Genomic DNA, 10,552 nt, shown 5'->3' on the forward strand with positions numbered 1-10,552 from the left:
TCTATCTATCTATCTGTCTGTCTGTCTGTCTGTCTGTCTATCTGTCCGTCCGTCCGTCTATCTATCTATCTATCTATCTATCTATCTGTTTGTCTATCTGTCCGTCTTTCCGTCCGTCCGTCTGTCCATCTATATTCACGTATATCTATCTATTATATACATGTATATATATATATATATTGAACCCATCTTGTTACACATTCGAGTTTATTACATACTACATACTCTGGTCTGAGTGAGGGTCAATACAGCATCCTTTTAAGCTCTCAGTGCTCCAGTAAAGTGCTCTGATATCCTTTAGGGCAGGTCCCATTACTGCCTTCCTTTACTGATCTCATGTCAGTTTCACTCAGGGAACATCTGAGGTCAAAGCACAACAGAAGTGCCGCTGAAGAATGTTTGTTCTGCCTGCCTTCTGATGCTGTTTTTCCCTCCTGGACTTGAAGATCCGATTGTAGATCAAGAATATAATCTGGACCGGCGCGAGTTATTTCTGGTGGGTGAAATTATTGCTGCTTTGTTTAGCCCTTGTAAGGTCCTTTGGGTCTAGACCCAATATGTCTTTGTGTGTGTGTGTGCGTGCATGTGCATGTTCCTGTACTGCATGACTTCCTCATATTCATTAATAATCATATAAGATGATAAGATGAAAATCATTGCGAGGACAAACGGTGTGTACAAAAATGCGAAGGACCACACGAGGGTTAACACTTGAGGTATAACGATGTCGATTGATTCAGGTCTGCAGGCAACATCTTTTGTTTCTAAATATTCTGTGTTTTATCCGATGGAAGTTTAAAAATGTAAAAATGGAATTTTTAAAAAATGCAAACACTGCAGCTGTCTAAGATTTTTTTTTTATGATCGGTGGGTATTGTGTTTTAAGGCGTGGCGGGGCGGCCAATGCCTTTGTGAAGAGGCAGAGGACAAACGGTGTGTATATATATAAATATATACATATGTGTGTGTGTGTGTGTGCGCGCGTGACTGCTGAATTCGCCTGGAAATGTGTTGCCACCACGTGTAAACATCAGACGCCACATGCGTCACTGAAATGTGACTCTGTTGTTCCCTTCCAACGTAGCATGTGATGATCACTAATTCTCCATTTCATACCGTAAAAAAGGGGAACAGAAAGGAAACACTCTCGGCAGTTATAACAGTTCAGCTTCAGTCCAGCTGCGCTGTAATGTTCTTGATAAACTCCTTTGTGAGTCACCACTGGATGGGCATCACATGTTTGCCCTGTGCCTGTGGTGAGGATATCCCCCTGCAGTCAGTCTTATCACTATTAGGCCCAAAAATGTACTTACGACATACTGTAAATCAAAACCTTGTTATTAAAACATATTGACCTCACAAATTACTTATATATGGAATTTTACTCTTGTGCTAAATTTTTTTTTTAAATTTTACTCAATGCAGTGAAAAACAGCGTGTTTTTTTAAACTGTATTTACTGTAAAATAATTAATCTATTTTTTTAAATATTAATTATTATTTAAATTTATTTAAATTTAATTTATTTAAATAATTTAATTTATTTAAATACATTTATTAAATATATTTAAATTTAAATGTATTATTTAAATAATTTAAATATTAATTATTTAAGTATTTCAATCGACACTGCAGAGGTTTGCCAATTTTAAATATGTGTGAAAAATGAATGCATTTCCAACTCGCAATTATTGCTGCCCATTTGAAACTTGCTGAATTTAGCATCACATCTTCTGAGACCCCGTCTCGGTCCTAAACTCCAGTGGAGAGGTGATTCCGGATCATTTTGCACTTGTTTTCCATTGTTGACCCACGTCTACAAATAGTATTAATTTTCTTGCGGTATTTGAACTGGAGGGTCCAATGTGTGTTCCTGTATGATTGCCCCATACTCACTTTAATAGATGAACTTACTTTACAGATATACAGATATATTCACCGAGCTCATTTATGTAATACATTTGACCTAATAGATGAACTTACTTTACAGATATATTCACCTAGCTCATATATGTAATACATTTGACTGTTTCCATTATTATTAATTGCTTTCATCCTGACCTATGCCGAATTTAAACTGCCGTGTATGCGCAATTGCGTGATTCTCACCGCAAAGGAAAAAAGAAATTGCATCAATCTTAATAAATGTACCGCTTTTTTTTTCTATGCGTGTGTAAATGCCACATGGGGAATACACATGCTCATAAACAATGTTTAATCAAATTAGGAGAATGTCATGAAGGAACTACTACTACAACTTTATACAAACATTTGTTATATTAACAGTTAAAATTAATTACATGTTATTATCTTATTCATAATATTTACATTCTTCCAAGGGTGTCCTGACATTATGAGCTAGGACTAGCAATAGCGTATTCCAGTGGCAGGGAATACAAATCTGACAGAACACCTAACTCAATCCAAATTGTTGCCAACAGTATCACTTTCAGAACAAATGATGGGCCAATGGGCGTAAAAATGGGATCTTTTTTAAAATTATTATTCTTTGCATCCCTGCAGATGGCGCTCTAGTCGACCACCTACTCCCGCAACTGTTGCTGATTAACCAAAATTTGTGTTCCCCACAGAAAACTTCAGAGACGGGCAAAAATGAAGAAGTCAGAGATGTTTGGCTTCACCCTGGAAACAGATGACAGAGAAAATGACAAGAGACATGCGAAAGCAACACGGGGAACGATGGGCAAGGAGGCCCCCACTGCTCCCATGGACACTGACTACCAGGATGATATAGAGGAGCTGAAACCTCAAATTAGAGTAAATATACATTTTGACAGGTACGACTTCCTTCGTGCAGCAAAGTGCTAGCTGCTTATTTTAACCGTTGTCATTGGTGTCATGTTGTGAATAGTCAGGCATGGGCAACGTTTTGACAACAATGGGTCCTCAAATGTGACAAGGAGGCTGGGTTCCAATGGAACATGGCACACTGTAGGTACGTAAGTGTACCACTGCTGTAATGCTTGAACGATAACAAGGCTCCAGTCACTAGGTGGCAGCAACTCACAGTGGTTTGTACAGATAAAAAAGATACACGTTATCAGACTCTCAATAGTATTTAAAAAGACATTTCTATCCTCAAAGGGGGGCATGAGAAAAATAATTGAGAATCACTGATGTAAACTAAGATAAATACTAAAATGCTTTAAAGCCTTTTCTACGCCATTTATTGGGGAAATGCTGGGGCTACAGGCAAAAGGCAGAAGTAGAACGGCAATATAAATGAATAACGTAGTTCGCTTAAGTTTGGCGGGCCGCAATAAAAAGCCCAACAAACGTAATTTGCCCATGTCTGGAACGGTCAGTAGTGCGAAGGCAGCTGACCTTTCACCTAATGTGTGTTTTACAAACTAACGGTGTTGTTGTTGTTTGCAGGGAGATTCGAAATATAGAGCTGAGCAGCACGGGCCGCGACAGTGAGAGATTTAACATAGAAAGCTTGTTTGAAGCAGTTGCCGACAGGGATGTCAGAAAGCTGGAGGGTCTGGACCAGTACCTGCATCAAAACATGAAGAAACTCACCGACTCGCTCTGTGAGTGTTAAGACACCGCTGACCCAGCCCAGCATATTTTTGGAGTTTTGTTGCTAATGTATGTATGTTGTTGTTGTTGTTGTTGCAAATTGAGCACTGAAATCTGACAGTGGAATCCAGGGTATTATTATGGGAGCTATTGAAATTGAATAGGAGATATTGTTAGATTAAATCGGAAAGAGAGTTTAATCGTTAATTATGTTAACCCAGTTTCCACTGCACAGCCCTGACGTTGGAATTATGTATACTAGAAACGTATTAATAATTAACCTATTACCTTGACCTCAATTCATTCAAACATATTTTTGTCTTATAATATACAAAATGCTTTTATTAACAGTGAATGTCACAGATCAACCCTAGTGCTGACATCAATTTACAGCTACATAAATAATAGCTAAAAGCTAATAAACTAACTCACTAAATGTGACTAAATTAACTTCTAGTTAGTTAACTAAATGTTTTCAACCAGGGGCCTCACGTATACATACAGCACTACCTTGAGATACAAGTACAATCCATCCCGGGACCGAGCTCATAACTCGAGGTGCTCGTATCTCAAGTCATTTTTTCCCAACAGAAAAAAAAAAATCTGTTCTGACCGTCTAAAAACACTCCCTTATTAGTGCTAATAACAAAACATGTTTTTAATTGCTATAAAGACATACACACACATACAAAATCTATAGTATATTAGGATTCCTGTGATAAAAAATAAAATGTGGTTTTAATTACGAGTTCTTGCCTTCGAGACAGACGAAACAGTAGCAGCTAATGTGGAGAAGGAGGAGGAGGAGGAGGAGGAGGGAGGGAAGAGAGTTAGCCCGTACGTAGACACTTGGTTCGGTACCGTACCTTAAATGTACCCTACGTAACTTACTGTACATGAACTTAGAATTAACTTAACTTAACTTACTTTTTTTGGTTACTTTTCTTTACATGAACTTAGAATGAACTTAACTTAACTTACTTTTTTTTGTTACTTTTCTTTTTTCATTTATTTTTTTGCTGCTTTTTTCAATTTGTATTTTTTTCTTTAGCGGGCACCGCGCTCATATTTATCGACAATTTCCTGCTTTATTTCCGGGGTCATCACGCGTTTCTTCTTCTCGCTTCCATCCTTACCGCTCACTTTCTTAGGACTCACTATTATGAATAGTGCACAAAATAGGGAGAAAATCACGTAGATAACGCAAACACAATACGGAAGACTCGTGGGAGATGCGTAAGGAAGTCGACAAACACGTGAAGTGAATGAGTAAGGCGGCGTGGCCTGCTCCGAGTGCTAGCGTCTGTAAGCGTGCTTGTATCTCAAATTTTTACTCGTATCTCAAAGCAAAAATGTACTCGAAGGCTACGCTAATCTGGGTTTGCGCGTTCTCACATTTTGGTACATCTGAATTTTTGTGCGCGTTTGTTGGCGTACGCCCCTTTTCATGATGAAATCTACGCAAGCCTTAGTACACGAGTCCCCTCTGGTCTGACAACAAAGTGCCTGTGGTGACTGCAACATTCGCTCCGTGTATTCTTTCTACATGCACTGTGTCCTAACATTAAATATTTGCTTTAATGGCAGATCAATCCTATGGCAAAACGTGCCTGATGAAGGCGCTGCTGCATCTCAAAGACGGCAGGAACCAGACTGTGGAACTATTACTTGACATTTCTGAGAGACAGGGTGATATTAAGGAGTTTGTGAATGCAGCCTATACCAGCGTCTATTACAAAGGTAAAGGTATTTCTTTCATTGTGGAATTAAAAAAAAACCCCAAAACAAACATTTTTCACCTTGCTTTTGGAGGTCTCATTTTAACTGCTGTGTGACTGACAGGCCAGACTGCTCTTCACATAGCCATTGAGAGACGGAGCCTCTTCTACGTAAAACTGTTGGTCAGTAAAGGAGCAGACGTCCATGCTAAAGCCTGTGGGAAATTTTTTAAGCCTCACGATGGCCCTTACTTTTACTTTGGTGAGTTATCGCCGCACAAGCACAATTTAGGCTATTGGATTGATAAATGTTTTAATAATTTATTACATCCTTTGATATTTATATTGCTAACTTTGGTGCAGTACCACAAAATGGTACAGACTTTTGAAACCTTTAAAGATCAGTGATGTCAAATTTGAAATTTTTTTTTTTTTGATGTGCAGTTAGTTAATCGTGATTAACGTAGTTTCTGGACCATAAGTAGCTCTGGAGTATAAGTACAACAAGAAGAAAAAGTTGTTATAGATATTTGTTAGTCAGTAATCGAAAATGAAATATTATTGTTATTGAAATATATTGTATAAGTATTAACATTGTTAATCATTTTAAACAAGTTAAATGTGAGCGACAAGACCAGCACTCAGGCTGATACTTTTTAAGGATGTCACTCTGAATGTTGGCAGCAACTCATATAGTGGTTTGTACAGATAAAAAATATACATGTCATCAGGCTCGCAATAGTACATTTCTGTCCCCATGATGGAAAATAATTGAGAGCCACTGAGTTAAACGAACAAATAAAACAACAACAACAAAGATATTATAACATAAAAAAAACTGTATATAAAGACTTAACCCTAACCCCACATTTCCACATCGTTGTTGACAGGTGAGCTGCCTTTGTCTCTGGCCGCCTGTACAAACCAGGCAGAGGTTGTGGACTTGTTGATGGAGAACGAGTACTGTCTTGCGGACCCAAAGATGACTGACTCGTATGGTAACACCGTGCTACATGCTTTGGTGATGATAGCGGACAACTCAAAAGAAAACACCACATTTATTGCCAGCATGTACGACCACATCCTCAAGACCACTGCCCGACTGTATCCGAAGGTGAAGCTGGAGGACATAGCGAACCAGAAGGGACTGACACCTTTTACAATGGCTGCACAAACTGGCAAAATCTGGGTCAGTACCGTTGTCTGTATATAAGAAATGGATGTACCATATTTTCCGGACTATAAGTCACACTTTTTTTTTCATCCTTTGGCTGGATTTGAGACTTATACTCAGGTGCGACTTATATATTAAAGTACATACATATATAATTTCATGTTTCTTATTTTCACACTGACTGCCGCTAGAGGGCACTCTAGGCTTGTGTACCAGTATCTTCTACTCCTGTACTACTGAAAATGTACATGTTCGTTATTTTCACACTGACTGCCGCTAGAGGGCACTCTAGGCTTGCTTACCAGTATCTGCTAGTCCTGTGAGTCGCTCTTTTTTTCATCCTTTGGCTGGATTTGAGACTTATACTCAGGTGCGACTTGCATATTAAAATACATACATATATAATTTCACATTTCTTATTTTCACACTGACTGCTGCTAGAGGGCACTCTAGGCTTGTGTACCAGTATCTGCTACTCCTGTACTACTGAAAATGTACATGTTCGTTATTTTCACACTGACTGCCGCTAGAGGGCACTCTAGGCTTGCTTTTACCAGTATCTGCTAGTCCTATGAGTCGCTCTTTTTTTTCATTCTTTGGCTAGTGCAATTTATATTTCAGACGAACTTTTTATGTTTTTTTTCTTCTTCATTATGCATTTTTTGGCACGTGCAACTTATATTCCGGAGCTACTTATAGTCGGAAAAATATGGTAGTTAGCAGTGTTTATCATTGGTTTCACTTTCACAGCCTGATTTATTTGTTTTCTCTTCTTTATTCTCTATGTTTGCCATCAGCTTTTTTCACACATCCTCAGACGAGAATTCCAGGAGTCTGCTAGCAAACACCTGTCCCGGAAATTCACTGAGTGGGTTTATGGCCCGGTTCAGTGCTCACTGTACGACCTGGCCTTGGTGGACACGTGTGAAGACGGCTCGGTCACTGAGATTCTTATCTACGGCAGTGAAATTCCTGTAAGTCCTGACTTCATAAGAGCAACCACGTCAGTTTTACTCTACTTAATTTTTTTTTTCTTAATTTGTCAGAACCGTCATGAGATGCTCGACACCGAGCCCCTGAGTCGACTGCTTGAGGAGAAGTGGAAGAGGTTTGCAGGTGGAATGTTTTTCCTCAACTTTTTGTTCTACCTGGCATATCTGATTATCTTCACTATTTGGGCCTATAACAAACAGAATGGGAAGGTGAGCAGTCGGTGTATTGCTGTTCTGTGCATACCTTCAACAAAGTACTACCGTGATCTTTCTGATGTTGTTCCATCAATCCACAGCCACCTTTTGCGGTAGAACAAACCATCAAGGGTTACCTGTATGTCTCTGCACAGCTCTTCACGCTGGTGGCAAACGTCTATTTCTTTATCATAGGGGTATGAACACACCCTGTTGTTACATTTAAAACAACATATGAGCTTTTATTATCTTGTACTATAATTGCATGACCTTTTTTTTATTTTTTTCATAATATTTTTTTTCTCCAGATAATTGACATGAGGAGGAAGCGCCCAAAGCTGAAGACTCTACTCATTGATGGATATTATGAGATTCTTTTGTAAGTCACACTTATTTTACCTAAGACTAATGTAATTGTTTCTACAGTAATAGTAATAGTTTTTTTAAGATAAAGCAAACATCAAACATCTTTTCCACAAGAGGCCACTCTAGGCTTGTGTACCAGTATCTGCTAGTCCTTTACCACTGAAAATTAATGTTTGGTATTTTCATACTGACAGCCACAAGAGGGCACTCTAGGCTTGTGTACTAGTATCTGCTAGTCCTGTACCACTGAAAATGTATATGTTCATTAATTTCACATCGTACCACTGAAAATGTATATGTTCGTTAATTTCACATCAACAGCCCTTAGAGGGATGGTGCGACTTATACTTCGAAGGGACTTCTAGTCTGGAGAATACAGTAGACTAAAAAAAAGTTAATTTTTTATATACATATTTTATATATACATATATACATATTATATATATATATATATTTTACAAAAAAAGGAATTCTCTGGAAGAAGCCCAGATGTGTTGAAACTTGTAACGGACGAGGGGTTATTGTTGGTGTTAAAAAAAAAAAAAAAAAAATTAAGACCAACTTTTTAATTTGTCTTCCCCTTATAGTAGTCCATTCTTGTTGTTCTCTTCTTGTTCTTGTTTTTATTCTATTTTTTGTTTAGAAATTTCTGATTTAAAATGAACAAATCAAAACAAATTTGAGCAGCCTTATTGTAATCCCACCCGTTAAGTTTTTCCTTCAGTTAAACTCTCAGCATCTTCAACTTCAACTCCAACTTTAATTTCAACAGTATTTTTGTGATTGAGCCTTTACCACCCTCTCTTGCACCATAGCATCGTCTCGCAAGTCAATTTTAAATGAAGAAATGTTTTACTTTCACTCAAGTAAATTTTTAGGAGGGTATTGTGTACTTTTACTTGAGTAGAATTGAAGCAAAGCTAAAATACTTTTACTTAATTACATTTTTAGACCTTTTCCCACCTCCACAATGAACTATACACATCGTTTGTGTGTGTAAATCCCAACAGTCTCAATTCTTATTCAAATTAGAAGTAATGTATTTTTTTTTTTTTTTTTTTTTTTGCATAATATAACTAAAGTTGAAACATGAGCTAGAGTCAAGTGGCAGCTTACTGTCAATGCTGCTGGTAGTGCGACATCTAGTGGCAGAGATCACTATGTAACTAAAACATGTAGACGTCAAATGAAGCTTTTTGAATCGCCAATATTTAATTTTTATGTTAATTTTATCTATGAAGCTTTTTGAATCGCCAATATTTATTAATATTTATTATGTTAATTTTATCAAGGAAGTGGATACCCGGTGTACTTGTCACCTGCATCAATATTTCCAATTAATTCTACTGCTAACTATTAGATACTATCTTATATCTAATACTATCTAACACATCCATTCATCTATCTAATAGATAGATGAATAAATATAGATAGATAGGTAGATAGACAGATATAGAAATAACTCTGCAGCCCAGCTCAGAGCCATGCTGTCAAAGTGTTAATTCAACTGTTGGTCAGAGCTTGTCCACAAAAGGACTAAAGTAAATGCCACACATAAATGTTGAATTACTTTGTAACCCTCAGATGGTGGTAGTGAGGAGGAGTTCCTGCAGCTTCTGCTACTGTGTTTTAGAAAAAGCAAAAGGAAAAGGAAAAAGCAAATTGTCCACTGGGGTGCAATCATCAGTCGGTATTACACGAAAATGAGTCATTATAGCTCTGTTTCAGACAAATTGAAATTTGGAGGAAGGCCTTCATAATAAAAAAGGCGAGGACAAAAGTTGAATGGAAATCACACTACGTGGGATACAAACATTTTACTCCTATGACATATCAAAGCTCTACAGGCTACTGCAACTTTGTGAGGAGGACACAAATAAAAACCGGACTTAATCATTGTATACTGATTTCATCTTGGCTGTGTATCCCACCCTTGTTCGTCGACTGGCTGATTGGCAAGATAGCAGCAATCAGCCAGTTGACGAACCAGGGCGGGATACACAGTTTACCAGTCTATCCCAGGGTAACACATAGACAAACCAGCATTCATACTTAGACTCAGAACAATGGTCAATTTAGAGGGTTTTTTTTTTTCTCTCAAGTTAACATTTAACCAAATCCTACATAGATAAGATAATAAAGTGTTTCCACATTTCACAAAGACAATCTTGAAAAAGTTTCTTACTCGTACTTCGGGGTATCCGGAGTATAGGTTGCACCAGATTGCACCGAAGGATGTGCAGGGTGTCCTCTTCTTGGTCTTAGCTGGGCTGCACGTCCTCGTCAACCTGCTCTACTTCTCAAGAGTAGACAAACACATGGGCATCTACAGCGTCATGATGACACAAGATCAGTGCACTCGGACAGAGCGGTGTCACAGCGAAAAGAGTGGAGGGAGGAATCACAGGAAGATCTCGTAAAAGTTGCGTACTCGTAACTTGGAAAACACACATTTCGGGACAGCATGTATCTTGAAGTCCATTCGGAGTATAGGTTGCACCAGATTGCGCCAAAGGAGTAGCAGATACTGGTACACAAAGCCTAGAGCGCCCTCTAGCGGCTGTC

The 10,552-nt window shown here is 38.2% G+C and overlaps 1 protein-coding gene across 1 annotated transcript in view; it reads left to right on the plus strand.

Annotated features, from left to right (window-relative positions):
• The first annotated feature begins 160 nt into the window (after nt 1-160).
• trpv1 (transient receptor potential cation channel, subfamily V, member 1) overlaps nt 161-10,552 on the plus strand; it is a 15,121-nt gene continuing 4,729 nt past the window's right edge. The window contains exons 1-10 of the mRNA XM_008332361.2: nt 161-496; nt 2,591-2,797; nt 3,396-3,553; nt 5,130-5,282; nt 5,385-5,522; nt 6,151-6,449; nt 7,232-7,408; nt 7,481-7,636; nt 7,723-7,818; nt 7,930-8,000. Of these exons, the coding sequence (XP_008330583.1) occupies nt 2,613-2,797; nt 3,396-3,553; nt 5,130-5,282; nt 5,385-5,522; nt 6,151-6,449; nt 7,232-7,408; nt 7,481-7,636; nt 7,723-7,818; nt 7,930-8,000 (1,433 nt within the window). The 5' untranslated portion in view covers nt 161-496; nt 2,591-2,612. The remainder of the gene's footprint in view (nt 497-2,590; nt 2,798-3,395; nt 3,554-5,129; nt 5,283-5,384; nt 5,523-6,150; nt 6,450-7,231; nt 7,409-7,480; nt 7,637-7,722; nt 7,819-7,929; nt 8,001-10,552) is intronic.

The sequence above is a fragment of the Cynoglossus semilaevis genome, chromosome 19 (assembly GCF_000523025.1).
Source record: "Cynoglossus semilaevis isolate Cse_v1.0 chromosome 19, Cse_v1.0, whole genome shotgun sequence".
NCBI classification, from domain to species: Eukaryota; Metazoa; Chordata; class Actinopteri; order Pleuronectiformes; family Cynoglossidae; genus Cynoglossus; species Cynoglossus semilaevis.